The sequence below is a fragment of the Saccostrea echinata genome, unplaced genomic scaffold (genome assembly GCF_033153115.1).
Source record: "Saccostrea echinata isolate AGI-Se365-2 ecotype Australia unplaced genomic scaffold, CSIRO_AGI_Sech_v1 ptg000023l, whole genome shotgun sequence".
NCBI lineage: Eukaryota > Metazoa > Mollusca > Bivalvia > Ostreida > Ostreidae > Saccostrea > Saccostrea echinata.
Window position 1 is genome coordinate 13,411,029 of NW_026889772.1, and position 21,994 is coordinate 13,433,022.

At 34.2% G+C, this 21,994-nt stretch overlaps 1 protein-coding gene and 1 pseudogene across 1 annotated transcript in view; one reads left to right on the top strand and one right to left on the bottom strand.

Annotated features, from left to right (window-relative positions):
* LOC133191306 (uncharacterized) overlaps nt 1–21,994 on the bottom strand; it is a 66,273-nt gene that overhangs the window by 3,151 nt on the left and 41,128 nt on the right. Inside the window, exons 31-49 of the mRNA XM_061327055.1 lie at nt 21,532–21,667; nt 21,274–21,454; nt 19,741–20,195; nt 19,374–19,585; nt 18,886–19,115; nt 18,551–18,704; nt 18,246–18,424; nt 17,760–17,906; nt 14,417–14,588; nt 14,100–14,229; nt 13,565–13,686; nt 13,338–13,477; nt 12,892–13,039; nt 6,502–6,708; nt 5,944–6,165; nt 4,366–5,151; nt 3,209–3,427; nt 2,828–2,923; nt 2,267–2,598 (exon numbers count right to left, since the gene is read on the bottom strand). Of these exons, the coding sequence (XP_061183039.1) occupies nt 2,267–2,598; nt 2,828–2,923; nt 3,209–3,427; nt 4,366–5,151; nt 5,944–6,165; nt 6,502–6,708; nt 12,892–13,039; nt 13,338–13,477; nt 13,565–13,686; nt 14,100–14,229; nt 14,417–14,588; nt 17,760–17,906; nt 18,246–18,424; nt 18,551–18,704; nt 18,886–19,115; nt 19,374–19,585; nt 19,741–20,195; nt 21,274–21,454; nt 21,532–21,667 (4,268 nt within the window). The remainder of the gene's footprint in view (nt 1–2,266; nt 2,599–2,827; nt 2,924–3,208; nt 3,428–4,365; nt 5,152–5,943; nt 6,166–6,501; nt 6,709–12,891; nt 13,040–13,337; nt 13,478–13,564; nt 13,687–14,099; nt 14,230–14,416; nt 14,589–17,759; nt 17,907–18,245; nt 18,425–18,550; nt 18,705–18,885; nt 19,116–19,373; nt 19,586–19,740; nt 20,196–21,273; nt 21,455–21,531; nt 21,668–21,994) is intronic.
* Nucleotides 7,576–8,822, top strand: LOC133191557 (uncharacterized; annotated as a pseudogene).

The window sequence follows — 21,994 nt, forward strand, 5'->3', positions numbered from 1 at the left end:
ATCGACTTTGAAAAATGAAAAAAAATAAAAAATAGAAATGGATATTTCTGGAACTAAATACATGTAAGACTTATTTTAGATTACAAATAATTATTCACGTAATAAAACTGATTTTTTTCCCCCCTTCTATCAGAAGATGTACATGTAGGTGGACTGTGAATTTTGATTGAATTGGATTTCAAAATATGCAGAAAGGGATAAGTTTGAAAAAAAAATGGCATGAAAATGAATTAAATTGTAAGTTATATCCATGTTTCCATCTGTGAATCTCTAAAATCAAAATTATTTTACAAATCATTTTTTTGTAGAAATTATAAAATAAAAATAAATAAAAGTAAGCTCCAGAGAGAAACACTGATAAACGAAACCCCAACAATCATGTCATGTACATGTACATTCACTGACTAAATATTTATGTAAGCATTTAGAATTGTTTATTTATTGTAAAAATATCTATTTTTGATCTATTGATTTTAAAAATATCATAACCATAATTTGCAGTAAACATAATTAATATCAGAGAAAAAATCCTTAAACATCTAAGTACGGTTTATCACAAAAAATCACGCTATTTGATGAGAACACAATATTGTTCGACTTACTACATTGCTTATTTCCAAGCGATAATTAGTTCATTCTGCTTTCAATTATGTAAATCGCGCTTCATTTATTTTATTTGGATTAAAAAAAAGACAAGCGAAATGCTTCTATAACAAATAACATTTCGATAAAAACTTACAAAACGAAATTTACATGTTTCTTAATGCAGGATCACGCACGATTAAAAACGCAAACGATTGAGTCTAATACATGCACAATCTCGCATCTTACACGAATGATCATGCACGTTACACAAACGATTCTACACGACTGGTTTGTCAACAATAACGTTGCAGCCACTGTATATGAAGTATGAAAGCCCTAGCATCAACCATTCAAAAGTTATGGCCAAGGTTAAAGTTTTTCAAAAGTAGGTCAAACTCCTAGGTCAAGGTCAAAGGGTCAAAGAGTTTGATATCCAGAGGAAGGTCTTGTCACAAGGAATACACTAGTGAAGTTTGAAACCCCAAGCACCAACTGTTCAAAAGTTATGGCCAAGGTTAAAGTTTTTTCAAAAGTAGGTCAAACTCAAAGGTCAAGGTCAAAATGTCAAAGTTGTTGGTATTCAAAGGAAGGCCTTGTCACAAAGAATACACATGTGAAGTTTGAAACCCCAAACACCAACTGTTCAGAAGTTATGGCCAAGGTTAAAGTCTCATAAAATTTTGCAAAAGAGGGTCAAACTCCAAGGTCAAAAGGTCAAATATGATGGTACCCAAAGAAAGGTCTTGTCACAAGGAATACACATGTGAAATATGAAAGTCATAGCTCCAACCAATCAAAAGTTATGGGCAAGGTTAAAGTTGACAACAAACAGACACACAAAGACAAACAGACAGACAGGACAAAAACAATATACCCCCGGGATCTTTCGATCCGGGGGCATAAAAAACAATATGGCTGTGCCCAATGAAATTACATTTTCTATGCAAAAAATACATGACTGACCATAATACAGATCCCTGTCCTCAAACACAAGTCTGGAATATTACAGGGATGTGTTTTAATTATGTGCATTCCAAACTTCAAAGAATTTGCCTGAAACATGTGTGCCAAAAAGCTCAACCCTGTTCAAATATGAAAGAAAAAGCTTTGAAAGGAACTTACTGATTTCACAAATATTTTTTGGTTTTCCCAGTCTTTCCAGTGCAACCAATCAAACTGTCTCATTAACTATTCATGAGAACAAGTGAACAGGTGTGAATGGACCCACAAGTGATGATGGAGAAAGGAACAAAGCGTAATCAACCTGGTTTTTCAGAGGATGCCATTGGAAAAAAAATGCAGAAACTAGAAATGGATTACAACTCTGGACCCTCCTTTGGCCTGTAGGGGAGCTGAGCACCCTCCCCCAATAGTTTTGCCAGTATATACTTTACTATAGAAAACAAGGGTAATTTACAGTTGTGCCCCCTCAATAGTTTTGCAAGTAAAATACAATGCATTAGAAAATTGCCCTTGTGCCCCCTCAAAAATGACTGATGACCTTTTCTTTCTTTTTCTTTTTTGCTTGTCAAGAATTTCTGTTGGGTTGTGCCTCCTAAACTTAAATTTCATGCTTCGTACAGTCCTGCTCCTTTTACTGTAATAAACTATTTTATACAAGAGTCCTAAGTGATCAAAATGGTCAGACTTATTGTTCAGTTAGTTCTGAACTCTTACAAACCTTGTACTGCTGTACTCCAATCTTGTCTACCACTCCACTCCATACAATTCTCAGACTGTTGTCTATGCTCTGATAATAATCCATAGCTGGGTACTCTGTCACTGACAATGGTCGTGTCTGTATTACAGCGGAAGCCATTGATGGTGGCTGGTCAAATATGGTCACTCCGTTTGATGATAAACTGAACAGTAAGCCTGCTTTGTTCTGGCACTGTATTGTAGAGTATACAGTCTTCCCCTGAAGTAGGCTTGGATCAAAATCTTTGTAAGCTTTTCTGTCATCAATCTTGATTTTCTCAAAACTTTGTACTTCAATGCCTTTTGGTTGATAACCTATGAGAGAAACAACAAGCAGTATTTTAAATTAAACTCTTTTCATGTTCAAAATCTTTTGCTTATTTCTGTTTCAGATCTGCTTTTGTTTATCTGAACATTTCAATAACTAAAATATCTATATCCAAACCTACATAATCTCAATATACATGTATAACTCCTTTCTTAGTGAAAATTGTTGCCCACATTTGGGTTTCCTTTCTTTCCTTTCCCTGTAACTAATCATTACCTATAGCCCATTCACAGTATTCCAGACCAGATTCATCATCTGTCACTTTCCAGTTGACATACACAGTGTTCTCCTTCCAAGCATCAAGATCTTCTCCTGCAACATAGGGAATCAAGACTAGTGTAAACTTCTCTAATCATTCTAATAATGCCAATTGCTTGGGTAACAGGACATCCTTGCACAAAAAAAACTGCAAAACTAAAATCTATTCAGCTTAACAACCATGGTTATGTATAACAAAGAAACAATACAGTTCATTATTATTTTTGGCATGTTCAGGTAAATGTACAGCTTAATACCACTTTTATATCTCACTCAAAATACAAAATGTTCCATAATTTGAAAAAATAACTGCTTTTCATCAGTGTTAAAACTATATACCTAACAAATCACCATCTAGGACTTCTTCTATTCTGGGAGGGGTAAGGTCTACCAGAATTTTATCTGAATAAGAAACATCCTGTAAACCAGCTGAATTCTGGGCTACGGCAGTGATGTAAATATAGGAATCATGAGTCAGAGTCACTTGGGAGTTAAAAGCAAAGTTAGACAGTCCCACACTCTGGAAGTTCTGTAACTGTGTCCCTCCTCTTGTGTAGCCTAGAATATAAAATTTAAATCTTAAAAGGAATTCAAAAACAGAACTTCCTTGCACTTTTGGAGTATGTGAAAATTTTTATAAAAATACAACTTGTCATGAACAAAAAAGGTATTAAATTGTAAATGGACATTAAAACACAACAATAGGCCCAGGGGCCACATCGCTCACCTGAGCGCTCTGGCTAGGAAATGGCTTATGAATTGATATGACAAATATGCCCCTGTATTCTCCTGGGGGTCTTATTTTGAACAAATTTGAATCTACATTACCTAAGGATGCTTCCCTATAAATATGACCAATCATGGCTTTGCTGTTCTTGAGAAGAATATTTTTAAAGATTTTTCCTATGTATTCCTATGTAAAACCTTGATCGCCCATTGTGGCCCCACCCTACCCCTGGGGGTCATGATTTGAACAAAGTTGAATCTACACTTCCTCAGGATGCTTCCATATAAATATGATCAATCATGGCTTTGCTATTCTTGAGAAGATTTTTAAAGATTTTCCCAATATACTCCTATGTAAAACTTTGACTGCCCATTGTGGCTGCACCCTACCCCTGGGGGTCATGATTTGAACAAACTTGAATCTACACTACCTGAGGATGCTTCCATATAAGTTTCATGTTTTCAAGCACAGTGGTTCTTGAGAAGAAGATTTTTAAATGATGCCATTAATTTTTCACGAATTCATAATTATCTCCCCTTGGAAATGGGAGTGGCCCTTCATTTGAACAAACTTGAATCCCCTTTACCCAAGGATACTTTGTGACAAGTTTGGTTGAAATTGGCCCACTGTTTCTTGAGAAGATGAAAATGTGAAAAGTTTATGACGACAACGATGCCAACACCAACAACGATGACAGACAATGGACAAATTTCGATCAGAAAAGCTCACTTGAGCCTTCAGCTCAGGTGAGCTAACAAAAACTATTTACCTATAGCCCACTGATATTCTGTTATGGAGCTGACATCCTCCACAAAACTCCAGGATCCATGGACAGAGCCCCACTCATGTAGATAAACTACATGGGCCTGTACATGTAAGCCACTTGTTCCGTTCTTTGAGTCCCTTTCCACATGCTCTACTGTCATGTGATCCACAAAAATTCCAGTCTTCTCATCCACGCTGCCCACTTGAAGATCAGCAGATTTTCCCATTGCTATAAAATAAAAGGTGTGCTTGTGCCAGGAAACTTCCTCCCTAGCTGAGAGTTTCTCATTGCCATCTCCTCTGTAGGGCTTGGTGTAGATGAGGAATACATGTCTCTTGTCTCCCATTTGTATATATCCCTCTTTGTTTGACTGGGTAGAGCTGCTAATAGACAGATGACTGGAGTAAAAATTTACCCTATATAGTCCACCTACGACCAACTCATTTAGTCTTTGGGTCACACTCCCTCTGACAAAGAGAAAAGATCTGCCATCTCTGGCCAGATTCTTGTTGGAGGACACCACTGCTGCACATCCTGGGGATGACAAATTCCAGCTGCTGGGCTGGTAGTCCACAGTGACATTGCAAATGTCAGTTGTATTAACGTCCTCTGACTGTAACACATTAGGTGACATTTCAAAGGATGGATTAGTTAGAATGTTGCTGCCAGTGTGGAAGAGATACTGAGGCTCTGGAGGGGTGAGATCTATAGTGACACCATCAGAGACCACCACAGAAGATTTATATCCCACATTATCTACTGCGTATACTTTATTGTAGTAAGTCTTGCCTGAAATGAAAGACATTTTCAGTGAACAAGAGGTCCATATGCCTGAAAAGTTACCTAAGTCACAATCTCAATCTCTCTATTAGAAATATAGTTCGTATACATCTGTTTTTTCCAGTAGACTTTATAATGCACATGTATCTGAAGAAGATTTGAATCTATCTATTACATCAGAATACTTATATAAGAATCTATCTACTTGTCAAAAAGTAATACATTTTTTCTGATTTAATTTAGTTTCTTGTAGCCCCCAAACACCTACATAATCCATTTGTGGTATATTTCTTGTCCTATATTTAGACTAATTTTGATCTACACTTTATGAGAATGCTTACATTCTTACTTAAGTATTCTTTCTGGCAAGTGTGATTGAAATTGGCCAAGGAGTTCTACAGAAGAACTTGATTTTCAGAAGTTTGGAAGCATAATAAAAACAAACCATGCACACAAGTGCAGAGGAAATCAATGGCAATCAATCATATGAATTTGATAATCAAATAGAATTAATCATGACAATTTCCAAATCATAAACTGCTTCAAATTAAAAAGAAATAAACCAAAGGTGAATTCATTCATCCATATCAATTATGAAGCAGAAGTTTAAGGCATTCTAAATGCAGTAGTTTAACAATCTACATGTGATACAAAGACTTGAATATTAACTATTAATTTATCCATACACTATAGTTAAGTAAGCCAGTCTCGCTAAAACAAAACATGTCAGACACTGCTTCAATAATCTTTACTCCATAATATGATTAGTATTGATCATTTCCTTTCATGATCCTTACTTACTGTGATTGAGTGGTATTCCTAAAGTCCTAGACACAGAGGTATGTAATCCTACAGCCTTCCAGCTTTGGTATCCACACTCCACATCTTTATGTTTATTGACAACATCAGGGGTGGAACCAACACACCAGTAATAAAGCTGTACACCTGACCCAATGTCTGAGAATCCATGCCAGTGAGCTGCTACTAAATCTGACTTATTCTGGAACTCCAGGTCATGTAAACCTAAAATCAAATTATTTTACACTTTAAAAAAAAATCTTAAATGTGAGCTTCATCCCTTGGAACAACATAAATTATATGTGAACAAGATTTGTTCAAGGTGAAAGAAAAAAAAAGTTAATTCAATCATCCTTGGATGATGAGCAAAACAGGGACTCAGGGACAGTCTCAAAAATCAAGGCTTTAGTCTTTTACAATCATACACACTGCTCTGCTTTATTCTGAAATCATTAAATCTATCCTAAATACACTGGAATCCATTCAAAGGATGTCTGTTTGAGTAACAGATATGCTGCAGATAATTAAAATTATATATGATCTTGTACAAGAATTTGTTACCTATTCCATCAAACACAATCCCTGTGATAGGTTTTGTCTTGTCTGGTTTGAATCCATCAGAAGACTCTGTGTGATGGATGTCCGAGTATCCGTACGCCTGGACATTACTGTAATAGGTAATTCCTGGCAGGAGAACAGATGACCTCATCACATTATACGATGTTTGTGTACCTTGTAAATCCTCACTGGTATCCAAAATGTCATGTCCTGATAAAAACAATACCAAAACATGCTGTGTAACTAGCATATAGACAAGTAAATAAACTTTGATATCTCGACATTGGCAGGACTACTGTCATACCACTACATGTATGTCAAGATATCCTAAGTGTCAATTCATCAGAGTTAATTCGATTTCAAAACAATATTAGATTATTGAGTGGATGAATTCAGTAATCATGTACATTTTTTTAAACTACAAAGTCCAGCATGTATTTCTAGCAAGGGTTCTTGTTGTTAAATACAAATTGTACAACGAGAATAAAAAGAAAATGTTAAATTGTTTACATAATTATTGAGTTGAATGATGTGCAGTAAAACTTGCAGGTTGAAAGGTTTTAATTTCTGACAATAATGATGTACATAATGTCATCTTTGTGTGTATTAAGTGACAAATCTTAAGAAGAGCAGAGAATTAACCTTATGTAGACAAATATGGTATAAATATGTATATAATGCTCTTGGGACTGTGATTATACATCAAGATGGGGCAGGGAAGGGAGGTGGGGATTGAGATTACCAAGTTTTACATTTCTAACATCTTGTAAATCATTAATATAGTAAATATTGTGGGGACCAAAGGAAGGACATCAACATATCAGGGGTTTGAAGTCACCTGCAAGCAAGGTGAATGGACGTGTTTACAACTTGCTCCGTTCTTCTGACAATATTATAGTGGATTATATCTATCTACTGTAATTTGGATTTGGTGTTTTTGAACCTTTTTAATCACACCTTATCTACCTATGTATATATGAGACTTGCGGTGTGTTTGAAATACTCTTTGTGTTTATTTTTGGATATTCGTCGGATTACGCCTATCGGTGAGTAGTACTCTGTAGCTATATTTACACTATGAGTGAACAGGAAAAACCAATGTTTAAACCTCTTTATATTAAGAACAAGGAACTACAATCAGAACAGAGTGAAAGGATTATAGATTATGAACTGTATGAAGCTATTCGTGAAAAAATTGGGGACAAGATATATTGCATTCAATTGGAAAGAGAGTTTATCTCACGTGTATGGAGAGCCGTTCGAAACTTCTAGTTGAGGGGTTTGAGGTTAGAAACATTTCCGTTCAAGTTTATGACTCTAACCCATATTCAACAGGCGCAAAAAATCCCAAAGACCAAGTACTCAAGGTCACTATCAATGGTCTACCCCTATCTGTAGACGACAGTGCGGTTTTTGAGATGCTGAATAACTTTGACGTTACTATCAAAAGTGATCTCAAATACGAGAACATCAGAAATCCTGTTACCCATCGAATGACCAGTGTACTCAACGGCAATAGATTTCTATACATCGCACCACTGATTAACAAATCTCTCCCGAGGAACGTTACATGTGCTGGTCTAAAATGCCGTCTCTTCCATTATGGTCAAGTTACCAACTCCCCAAAGCTTCAGTGCTATAATTGTTAGGAATTTGGGCACAGAGCTCAGCAATGCAACAGTGAAAAGGCCTGCAGAGTATGTCGCGAACCTGGTCATGAACCAGGATCTCCGGACTGCCAACATTACAAAGAGACTGAAAATGTTGTTGCATTCCAAGGAAAAGAAAATCCCATTTCAAACTTTTTCCCTTGCGACATTAAAGTCTTTGGCGAGCACCACCAGTCAGCTGAGCATGCTTATCAGTTGATGAAAGCGCTACGTGCAGGTAATTTAGTTGCAGCTGAGAAGGTAAGAAACGCTCCCACAGCACTCGATGCTAAAAAGATAGGAAATTCCATAAAGGACCCGGAGGGTTGGAGCGAGCAAAAACTGGAAATAATAGAAGAAATCGTGTCTGCAAAAGCTGAACAAGTAACTTTAATGCGAGAAAAACTTGAAGCCTCTAATGCTAATACGATTTTTGCCGAGTCCACTGTTGACGTGTACTGGGGTACAGGCTTGGATACCATCGGCACAACTCAAACAGAACCATCAAAATGGCCAGGTGAAAACAAACTTGGAGTCATCGTCCAAAAAATTGCTGCCAAATATACTAGAAAACTCAGGAGCGCCTCCGTGCCTAGGAAAGGCTCTCAAACCGAGGACAGTCAAAAGAAACTTGATACATTTATCCGAGATATGAAAAAATAAAAAGAAAAATGAAAAAGAATCTGCTACAAAATGATGTGAGTTAACAATCTCCCCGACCAAATGAATAAAAACTCTTTATCATTCCTCTCCTTAAATGTGAGAGGCCTAAATACTTATAAAAAGAGAGTAATGCTTTTTGAGTGGTTGAAAGATTCCAATTTTGATATAGTCCTTTTACAAGAAACACATTTTGTTAAAGAACATGAATTTATATACAATTCCCGATGGTTTGGAACAAACTTCATTGCTTTTCTGACTCCGTATATAGTAGGGGCGATTCACTATTTTTCAAGCAAAACCTTTCCGTTGAAATATTAAATTATCATCAGTCTCTTGATGGAAGAAGATTATTGGTTAACTTGAAATATAATGAAAAAATTACTACAATTGTGAATGTTTATGCACCTAACGCTGAACACTCTAGAATTGCATTTTTTAAAAGATTATTATCTTGGGTAAGTCAATATGCTATGAATATAGAAGGGCTCGTTGTTTGTGGTGACTTTAATTGTCAATTAGACTGTAAAAATGATAAAAGTGTTAAGAATTTAAGAAAATTTTTGAAATATTTTGATCTAAATGACTGCTGGATTTCCAGCAGAAAAACAAGTATAAATGGTTTAACATGGTGTGATGGAGAGGACATTCCCAAAAGCAGAATAGATTATGTTTTTATTAATGATAATATGTTTTTCCCGCTTTGTAATATTACTGTGCGTAGAGCACCTAGTGTTGAAGGGATACGTATGAGCGATCATTTGGGCTTAGGTTTTGATCTCAGTACTTCTGAAAATTTACGAGGTAGTGGTTACTGGAAGTTAAATAACTCATTATTAACTGAAGAAAAATTTTGTGAAAAATTAAGAAAACATATAAGTGACGAAAAAGAAGAATTAAAACAGTTAAATGATCCAAAAGTAAGATGGGAACGAATGAAAATATCAATTAAAGACTTCAGTATGTCTTTTTCAAAAAATAAAGCTAATAATCAAAAAAAGCATATCAAATTTATAGAAACTCAATTAAAACTACTAGATTTAAAACATTATACTGAAATAAATATGAGGTACAAACGACAACTTGAAGAAGAAAGAGATAATTATTATGCTCAGAAGTGTAATGGAGCTTATGTACAATCTAGAGCTTTGTGGATAGAAAAGGGTGAGAAAAGTAACTCTTATTTTTTAGGTCTTGAAGAAAAGCAGCAAATAAATAATGCAATAACCAAAATCAAGGATGATAATGAGTCTGTTATCAGTGACAATGATAATATTATGAAATGTTTGTTTACTTTTTATAGTTCATTATATACTACATTGTAGTAAGAAGATTTCTGATAATGAAATAGAAAACTATTTAAAAAATGTTAACTGCGAAAAGGTTACAAAGTCTGAGAAAGAGTTATGTGACATGTTGCCTACAAAATTAGAATGTGAAGAAGCTGTTCTTAAAATGAAAAATAACAAATCCCCTGGTCAAGATGGCTTAACAGCAGAATTCTATAAGGTTTTTTGGCATGATATAAAGAAAACATTCTTTTCCTCTTTACTTAAAAGTATTGATGATGGTATTTTGCCTTTTTCGCAAAGAAATGCTGTGATATCCCTGATATATAAAAAAGGAGAGAAAGAAAATCTTAAGAACTTATAGACCAATTAGTCTTACAAACGTTGATTACAAAATTTTTGCTCATGTTCTAGCTAATCGTTTGCAAAAAGTTGCTAGTAGAATAATTAGTAGTGAACAAAGTGCTTATATCAAAGGTAGATACATTGGGGAGAACGCGAGAATAATATTAGACATATTTGAATATTGTAACAATAATGATATTGATGGTATTTTGCTCTTTCTCGATTTTGAAAAAGCTTTCGATTCTTTTGAATATAACTTCATGTACAAAACTCTAGAAAAATTTAATTTTGGTGAAAATTTTATCAAAATGATAAAAACATTATATTCTAAACCAACTTTCAAAGTTAAAAATAATGGCTGGATGTCAAAATCATGTGAAATGCAAAGAGGGATTAGACAAGGCTGTCCTGTGTCAGCACTTTTATTTATTTTCGTGCTAGAAATACTAGCAGTTCAGCTTAAAAATAATGAAGAAATCATCGGTTTATTGCCAGGTGATAATGGAAATTTAAAAATCGTACAGCATGCCGATGATTGCACTAATTTATTGAAAGACACTTATTCATTGAAAAAAGCTTTAGAAACAATATGTGAATTTAGCAAAGTCGCAGGCACGAAATTGAATATGGACAAAACAGAATGTTTATTGACAGGAAAATTTATTGAAATGTATTTAAATGAAAAATATATTTGTGGTGTTAGAATTGCTAAAAGTCATGTAAAATCATTAGGTGTATATCTCGGTCATGATAAGGATATCTGTTATGATATGAATTGGACAAATAAATTAGAGAAACTTGAAAGAATACTGAGTGTTTGGAGAAGGTGAAACTTAACGATCTTCCGAAAATGCACTATAATAAATACACTAGCATTATCTAAATTGGTATATAATGCTTTTATTTTGTCAAATCCAAAAAATGAATTCTTTAAAAATGTATCAAAACTTGTATTTAATTTCTTATGGAAGAAAAAAGATAGGATAAAGAGAAATACGCTAATTGGTAAAGTTAACCAAGGTGGAATAGGTATTGTTGATATAGAGAGTAAATTTACTGCAGCGAAGGCTTCTTGGATAAAACGAATACTAGATAAAAGAAGTATAATATATAAAATGTTGAATAATATTCTTAATCTTAGAAACCTATCAGTTAATGATATTGTTAAAACAAGTGTATGTAACTTTGAAAATACTGCTTTTTTTAAGATGCTAAGAATACCACTTTTTTATGGTGAAGTCCTTTCTGCTTTCAATAAATGTAAAAAAGTTAAACAAATTTGTGCTTTAAAGAGAGACCAATTTTTATCGGAATTCATTTGGAACAATAATCTGTTTCAGTATGATTCTAAACCTCTTTGTTTTGAAAACTGGATAAAAAGTGATATTCTATATATCAAAGATCTTTTTGATAATGATGGAAACTTCCTTAGTATTGAACACTTTTATAATATACTGGTAAAGAAAAACAATATACTCTGTGAATATATCATGATAAAGAAGGCACTCAGAGAAACCAAAAACAATTTTGATTGTACATATGCAAAATTGATTAATATTAAAAACGAAGTGTCATTTTTATTTAGAGATAATAGTGTAAGAACTGTAGCAAACCTTAAATGTGATTTTTATTATTCAATTTTCAATTGGTAAACATAAAGTTTCAACGATCAGTTTATGAAAATATGTGGCAAAAGACTTTTGATCTTAGTTACAAATATGTCTGGAAAAATGTATATCTAGCTAAAATTAAGTATATGTATGAAAAAATGTTGCTGAATTCAATTATAAATTATTGAATTGCATATTGAACAATAATTTAAATGTAAGTAAATGGAACAAAGATGTAGAACCTTTTTGTGAATATTGTATGGTTGTTGAAGACACTGAACATCTCCTGCACAGGTGTAAACTTTGTGAAAATATTTGGAAAAAAATTAGTTTGTTTTTGGAAATCAATTTAAAAACAATTAGATTGAATAATCTATTGTCATTCATTTGTTTTACCATTTATAAATATAAAATGAAATGTAGATTTCAAAAAGAAAACATGTATATAGAAGTTTTTCGAAATAAGATAAAAAAAATTGTCTTTGTTTACAAAACGTGATTCTAAGGAAAGCACATGTAATTAATGATAATCTGTATCTAGAAGTAAGCAATTATTTGTGATTTTGATTTATAAATTTCTATGCAATGTATGTATTATGATTTTCTGTACACTGAATTATTTATGTACCATGTTTTAATAAAAGAGAGAGAGAAAAAAAACATATCAGGGGTTCTGTCCTGTACTTGAATACTAACCAAGAATTTCACTTGAAAGTTTTCTTTTTTTTTGTACATAACAAGTGGTTTAAACCCATTTTTAAATCCTTGTTAACTTGTTCAGTTTCACCTTTTTTCTTATGAAAGAAAATGTGCAGAGTGGAATGAATTTCAAATACATACCTCCTGGATATGTACTGATATACAAATGGAATGTCTTGATAGCATTCTCAGCATCCAGGAATTTATTATTCCACTCAACTGTGAAAGGAAACCCTCCCTTCATGAAATCTTGATCTACAAAATTGCTTCCCAACATTTTCTCTCTCACCTGCAAAAGTAAATTATGCAGATTACATTTTTTCCCAAACCTTTAAAAATATTAAAGATTATGCATAGCCATTCATCAACTTTTCAAGGAATGAAGTTTCTATGATTATCCCCATGCAAGTTTTTTTTCCAACAGGGATCTGACAAAGATATTTCTACATTTTTTTCACATTTCTACCATCTTATTTCATGAATTCATAATTCATAATTGATTACCAATGCAGACAATACCTGACAAGGGCAGTTTAAATTGGGAAACTTAATTGTTCCATGAACAGTGAAATTGTTGTAAGACTTACTGCACTGCCCCTTATATTTGTCACTGCAGGTTTACGTGTAGCAATGGTAACTCCGTCAGATTTAAACACGGCATAAGTGTTTTCATCGTACCACACTTTTAGGAAGAATGAGTACTTGACCGTTTCCTTAAGGAAAATACCTGTAAAAAAATTAATTGTTTAATGTCCAAAGTCACTTCAATCACTGTAGAGAGAGGATTTTTTTTTTGTAATTTAGGAATATGTACCATTTTTAGTTTGAAAGATTTGTTTCATATTTCGTCCAGCATCATGCCATATTCTCTCTGTTGCCTGATTAAATATTCCTTCTGGGGAGGATTTCTCGGTATACCCCACACTCCACTGATACCTAAGTGAAAAAAAATCAGGATGATATTCTTAAAAAGGCACTTTGTATCACTCACAGATATATACTTTTATCACCACATTTGTATCTGTTTAAATTTTCCTTTATTTTTGTAACACAATCTACGTTACATACAGTCAAGCCTTGTTATCTTGAACTCGATGGGACCGAGAAAAAACTTCGAAATATCGGATAGAGATATCGAGGGTAAAATGCTTAAAGAATAAGTGGTTGGACTTCCAAATCACTTTGACATACCCATGTTATTCGAGATATTGGTGTTCGGGATATCGAAGTTCAACTGTAGTTGGTTAAAGATAATTCTTCCTGCTTTATTATGTAACTTGGTATCCTTCTTTGAGTCTACTGGTCTGAGTTTTACTTGACCTAGAATTTGTCTATAATTAGCTGCTTACCACTTTGGGGGATTTCCAAAGTTGTTGACAACAGCCCACTGCCCCTGTAACACTACATTAGACGGGGTGTAATCTACATCACTTGTGCCACTCCCAGCTACATCATATACTTGTAGTATGTTGTTTTGATCTGAAACAAACAATGTATCAGTAATGAATGAAAGGACAAAAGTACATGTATGTGCTATAAATAAAAGAGTTGTCTCAAACAATGAACAGGAAAAAGGCTACACAAGTATTTATGACTTCAGATAGAATTTTATTGTTGAAGAATATGATTTAATCTAATTTCAAAAGCTATTTGAGTGATTTCTTACTATTTGATGATATATCCTGGCAAGCTGTTTGGGGAGGGTGACAGACTTTGTCTTGGGGGGCACAAACACAGTGCCCCTCACAAGTCACAGCCTCACACCGTCGAATCAAATATAGGTCACCCCCTGGGATCTTCTCAAACTGGGAGTGTATGATTGAACTGCTCAACCCTACCTGAAAATTATCAAATTAAAATATTTAATAAAGCCTTTATATTCCTTTTTTCAGTTTCAGGCAAAAAATATCAAACAATTCAGGGGTTGAAATATACGGTAGCCCGACGCCCGAGGCTAGTCACTTTAAAACTCTGGCTAGTTAATTTAAATGTAACAATAGTCTGTCGCACTAGCAGAATGGAAAAAAATTCTCCTCTCTTTACTTTTGCTTTTCTATGTAGACTGGTTTCTTTTGACTGAGAACTACTTTAATTTGTTCAGTCACCAAAGCATTTGAAACTTTAGTAACTTGTTATATATGTTTTCATTTTGCATTTAAAAATTGGTGGGCTATTAGTTTGAGGTTTGGGCCAGTAATTTTTTACTGATCAGTAGCCCTGGGCTAGTGGGATTTCCAGGAAAATTTCAACCCCTGCAATTTTTATACCTATCAATTCATGCAGCTGTTTTCGAACTGTAAACTTGATCAAATAATAGTTCTCATTCATAGTATATTGTTTTTTTCTTTTCTATTTTTTTACTTGGTATCCTCAACAAGAAACACAGACTGGCTACTGTCCTCAATACATTTTAGTTGAATGTTTTTCTTGTGGTTTACACTTCTATTTAGTAGTGTATTACACATATTTTCATCAATAAATGTAATCTTTCACTGAATTGAAGTTAAATGCAGTAAATTATTTATTATGTCTTTCTCTTTACTACGTAATGCTCTCACTGACTGAGATTATCTGTCTGTTTTTTCCTTACCAGTTCCTCAGTAAATCCTAATGTAATATAACAGAAAGATATTCAGTTTGTAAGATGGTTTTTGCCATTCTCACCAGGGCAAAGCTGCTCTAAATCTAAACTTTGCTAAAAGATGCTTTGTTTAAAAATATTTCAAAAGATAAATGAAAGAAAAAGAGAGCAAGCTCACATACCCCACGCTCCCCCAAAACTCGACAATGCAACACGTAATGAATGGCACAGTGCATTTTAAAAACACAAGTATAATTCAAAACGGGACACAACTTGCAAAAAATCATCAAAACTTCTTGCATACAAGGACATTCAAATCTTTGTATGTTACAAATTTAATTGGGCTGAAGCTTCTAGATAAATAATGGAATCAAAATTTCTTGGTAATATACAAATCTATACATTATGTCTGAAATACCTAGAAAGTTTCAGGACATTCAGTGCAGGAGTTATGCTGACAAACTGTTATTTAAATTCCTCAGTGATTTTGATTTGTAAATGAGTGCAAGTCCATGTCCAACACATGACAATTTACACATTTAAATAATTGATGGAAACAAAATTATGATGTAGTCCTATGAATTTGTTTATATACTGTACATATGAAATTATTTAAGGCAAAGCACCAATGGGGGGGGGGGGGTGAGAACTATCCAAGATTGTTTGTGTGTGTGTGTGTTAAATCATTAATATTTTGATCTCAAAATCAATAGGAGTCTTTTAAGGTCATAAAATATTTCACAAAAAATTTCATTACAAAAGCTGATTCCAGTGGATTTTCATACTACTGTACCTAGCTGATAAGTTCCTTCAATATTAGGCAAAACTCTTAAGGCAAAAATAATGGAATCGGAATTTCCTGGTAATATGCACATCTACACACTGTGTACTAAATATCTGCAAAGTTTAACCAAATTCTGTGCAGCAGTTTTAGAGGCGTTGCACTAACAAACTGTTCATCTCTACATTCAAGATATGGCCAAAAACCTAAGTTGAAAAGTGCCGAAATTCCCAGAAAAATAATGGAATCGGAATTTCCTGGTAATATGCACATCTTCACATTGTGTCCTAAATATCTGCAAAGTTTGCTAAATATCTGCAAAGTTTGACGAAATTCTGTGCAGTGGTTTAAGAGGAGTTAAATATCTGCAAAGTTTGACGAAATTCTGTGCAGCGGTTTTAGAGGCGTTGCGCTGACAAACTGTTCATCTCTATATTCAAGATATGGCCAAAAACCTAAGTTGAAAAGTGCTGAAATTCCCAGAAAAATAAAGGAATTGGAATTTCCTGGTAATATGCACATCTTCACATTGTGTGCTAAATATCTGCAAAGTTTGATGACATTCTGTGCAGCGGTTTAAGAGGAGTTGCGCTGACAAACTGTTCATCTCTATATTCAAGATACGGCCAAAAATCTAAGTTGGAAAGTGCCGAAATTCCCAGAAAAATAAAGGAATCGGAATTTCCTGGTAATATGCACATTTACACATTGTGTCCTAAATATCTGCAAAGTTTGCTAAACATCTGCAAAGTTTGACGAAATTCTGTGCAGCGGTTTAAGAGGAGTTGCGCTGACAAACTGTTCATCTCTACATTCAAGATATGGCCAAAAATCTAAGTTGAAAAGTGCTGAAATTCCCAGAAAAAATAAAGGAATAGGAATTCCCGGTAATATGCATATCTGCACATTGTGTGCTAAATATCTGCAAAGTTTGACGAAATTCTGTGCAGCGGTTTATGAGGAGTTGCGCTGACAAACTGTTCATCTCTATATTCAAGATATGGCCAAAAATCTAAGTTGAAAAGTGCCGAGATTCCCAGAAAAAATAAAGGAATCGGAATTTCCTGGTAATATGCACATCTACACATTGTGTGCTAAATATTTGCAAAGTTTGACGAAATTCTGTGCAGCGGTTTATGAGGAGTTGCACTGACAAAAAAAACAGGACTGACAGACTGACTGACGGACAGGTCAAAAACATTATACCTCACGCAACTTGTTGCGTGGGGTATAAAAATGCACTATAAAAGTGGATTTCTTTTTCACAAGGTAAAATTTTGCTATTTCCATGGGGATTAATTTTGCAGAATTTAAAGACTTTATATTGCCAAACACACATAAAATCTGTAATAAGGTATATCACTTTGAAACAGCATGGTGATAAATTTCTTGAGATTCAAAATTAGCAAAAATTTAACCCATGCAAATATTTCCACATTTTGAGTAAAACTATTCCTAGAGCAGGCCTGCCCTAATGGTAGTTTAAAAACATGGAGATATACCTTGAGAACCATGCACAATTTTTGTGTGGACATTAAAAATGTACACTTTGAATGCACAGAACAGTAGCTTTCAGGTCATCCATCCCAATCTTTGTCAGACCAGTGAGCTGCAGATCTGTAGCTGACCACTTTAAATTAAACTAACCTTATTTACTGCCCACATGCTGATATAAAAGTATTTCTGACTGGCATCATAACTACTGGTTTTTACTTTAGAAGTCTGTACGATTCCCTCATCATACTTATCCTCCCCTGAATTCACATATTCAACTCTTACTGGCTGACCTGGCTCCTGCAAAACAAGCTTTTCTCTTAAGGATTGCTTCAAATGTAAAAGCACAATTATCAAGGGAATATGGTTGGAATAGCTGAATCATTTTAATAAATGGATTGCTTCTTGATTACTTATGAATACTTGTACATATACTAAATGTCTTAAACAATTGGAAAAAATATTCTTTTAAAATCATTTAATATTAAAATTATGCATGTGTGTAACTGTCAATCCATTTTCTCCTGACACTGTTTATAAACTATTTCTGTTGCATTAAAAAAATTCAAAACCCCTTCCAGAAACACAATACATTGTATACTTGATAATATATCATGGATCTGAACAGAAAATTCCTACCTCATTCATATCATTGCCCATGAAGACTGATCCTACATTGATGTAGTAATGGGAAATCTTGGAGTGAAGGTCAGCAAAGCCTAGCCAGGCCAGATTGACTGCTGTCTTCTCCCATGTCATCCAGCCATCACTGTGTCTGGTCAAGTTGGCAGCATGGTCAGTTTCAACAGCAAACATTCCTGTTAAATCCAGGACAATGAATTTCTCTTTCATACATGATCATTACAATTCAAATTTTTTAACAGAGTTTCACATGAGTCAAGTGAAAATGATATCAAAAAATTTACATATTACAGACATCCTACCTCTGGATGGAGGGGTGGTGTCCACCATCAAACCACTAGTGGTAGCAGAGCTGCAGATCTGAGCTCCATTACAGGATATCAGAGTTACATAATAAGTCACACCATCATGTAACTTCATACCAGTTAGGATAAAGTCTCTTGCTATTCCATTCACCTGCATAAAAAAAATGAGCATCAAATCATCAAATCCATTACATTATTCCAGCATATTACTCAATCTCTTCATTTAATTTTATATCTTTCCTACAAACACCAGAAGCTGTTTGTATATGACAATCCAGCTTTGAACCTAAAAATGAGTGAATAATATTGACAACAATAACTTTTAAATTCACCTTAGTGGATGCCAGATCAAACTCTCCCCCAATGTGAGATTTTACAGAGAGATATTGTCTCTCTATGTGGGATTCTGGGTCATTCACTGACCACTCCACCTTCATCAGTGTCCTGTAGAACTGTGTATCTGACACGAGGCTAAAGTCTGAGGCAAACCTTGGACCCATGGAAATGACTGGAGCTGTGGTGTCCACCAAGAAACCATTTGATGTTGAGTCAGTAAATAAACCTGATGAAGAATTACAATGTATTTTGATTCAAAAATACTGAATAACACTTATCTTTTAATTTTCTGTGTTTGAAAACATCTCACAATATGTTGTAAATGTAAGCACAAGAAATAAATTCATCCCAATATTTATACACTGTACAATCTCTTCTGAAAAAAAGCTTTTTGTTACTTACATATTTTCTACAGTTGCACAATTCACTTTCACATTTTAAACAGTAAAACTATTCTGGTAGATTTGAACAAATTAAGACTTACCAGCTTTGTTATATGCTCTGACTGTAACATAAACACGCTTGCCAATAGGGAGTTCTGGTGACAAATTAAAAACTACCCCAGTTGTAGCCAAGTGGACGTCTTTTTCTGGGAGGATATCATTTCCTCCAGGGGTGGTCCCTGCCCACCACACATGATGGTCAAGTTCAGACTGGGGGTCAACAAAGCCATGCCATTTAGCTCCTATGTAAGTTCTGCAAAACATTCTCGTTGTTATATGATTTATATGATTATGTTGAGAAATAATGAATGTAAAGTTGAAACCGTTTTATTCCACACATCTACAGTAGTACAAAAAGAAAAACATTTCAGGCCTTATCAAGTGAAAAAAATGAATGTTGACCATTACCTGATGGACTGATACTCGGTGTCCTGATCTCTTGTTCCGTCCATCACTAGCCCCATACTGGGAGGGCTATTGTCCATCATCACTCCATCGGTCATCACAGTGGTACAGAGTTCTGCAGTATTACAAGCTGTCAGAGATGTATAATAGATCAAACCAGCTCCAAAGTGGACATGATCCAGTTTGAAGGAATTCACAATCCCTAAAGCTTGTCTGCCAATGACGTCACTACAAGCAGGACAGGTTCCTACACTGACGTAATACTCCTTAATGGCTGAATGAGGATCGTGGAATCCCTCCCAGTAAACATTTAAAGATGACATGTCTGTCTGGAAGTCAATGTCGGAATGATTAGACCCTGGGACTCCATCATAAATGTGGCCAGCCACAGGAGGTGAAAGGTCAACACTATAGGCCCAGGATGTAGCTGATGACATTAGGCCTGCCTTGTTGATTGCCTGCAAAAAAAGTCTTATATGATATTTCAAGACACATCTTTTTAATATTGTCAATGTGTATTCTTCTTCATAGGTGGTAGTTCATGAGAGTATGAACTTTTATTAATTAAATTGTTAAAAAGGAATCTTAAAGGAGAGACATTACTAATGTACAGTAAAAACGCTTATAACGAAGTGCCAGGGACGGACAATTTTGCTTTGTTATGAGCTGATTTGGTATATCCGTTAAGTTCAGACTGTATTTTTATGAATAAATTATGAAAATAATTTGGCTGTAAGCATCATTTTATTATATTAAGCATGTTTGCTATAGTATTTTACTGTAAATATTTTGTACATGTATTTGAACTCTTCTCCTCCCTTAAATATATTACAAAGAAGGATCAAGTACAATCCTTTTTGTTAAATAAATTCTTAAAATCATGACATAACATCACTCAACTTATCCTCCCTCTAAATGGAAAATAACAAAGATGTCACATTAATTACTTTAACTTAGAAGCAAATTTTCAAAATATTCCAAGGTAATATGGGGAAAAAATAATCCTTTCTCTTCAATTTTTTTGTGCATTTGAATGATCAAGTTTATTATCTAGAAAGCAAATATACATGTAAGTAAGGTCTTTCATTTTGAAATGTTCATGAATGATATAAAAATTTAAGAATTCTAAAACAGACATATTTTCATGAAGCACTTATGCAGAAGACATGTCTTCGTTCAAAAATGAGGGACATTTGTTAAATATTGACATTTGCTATGTTTTTCTACTAAGCTAACTGTGAAATTGATTTGAATGTCATTTTCGTGTATACTCATGCATAGAAATATACACGGAGAAACTAGCATAAAAGTGACATCACAATGAACTACAGAGACGTTAATAAAAATATGACAATATAGGGCAGCAAGAAATTCAAACACTGAGTATATTTTTGGTGCTTTTGAACATGTAAATTTACACACCAATAACTCACACAAAACTTAAAAACATTCCTTAATTAAAACTACTTCTTCATTGCAAAAAAATAAATTGGCAAAAAACATTTCTATTGTTTAATGATAAAAAGAAACTGATACCTTGACGGTGATGTAGTAAGCATGGCCCTCTTTCAGATCCAGTGGATTTAGTGGACTGTTTTCTCCGCACTCTGATTCTTCTCTGGTGAAATCCATGACATCATCATACCCTGGCTCAGAACCTATTGCCCACATATAATGATCTATTGTGCTCTCAGGATCAACAAAGACCTTCTTCCAGCTACAACAAAAATCATTTATCACTTCTCTTGTAACTCTATTATTAACGATAAAAAAATTCTTCAATGTTTTCCTTACCAAGCTTCTATTTCAGAATTGGAAACAAAGTGCCTTCCAGTTATTGTGATGGCAGCATCAGATTTTTGTGGAGTGGAAGTATCTACGACTACAGGGTCAGAGGTCACTGTTGTCACTCTTCCTGCGTAGTCCATGGCTGCAAATGATCTTTAATTTGCAATTAAGCTGCATTCTTAAGGCAAATTGTTTATATGTTAAACCTAGTGTACTTCAAAAATATTCTAGATGTCAATGTTCCTGAAGTGTAAAAAGAGTCTTTCCACAACATACATGTACATGTACACTAAGACAAAAGAGTGATGCAGATGACCTAAAAAGGTTTGATTTCTTGTGTTGCAACCACTAGGATTTTTTATTGATAAAATTTGACAAATCTAGAAAGAAATCTTTGTGTGTGTTTGTGTTTCTAATTTCTTTTTTAAGTGACCACAAAATTTAACTAACTAGATGTAAGCTTACTCTA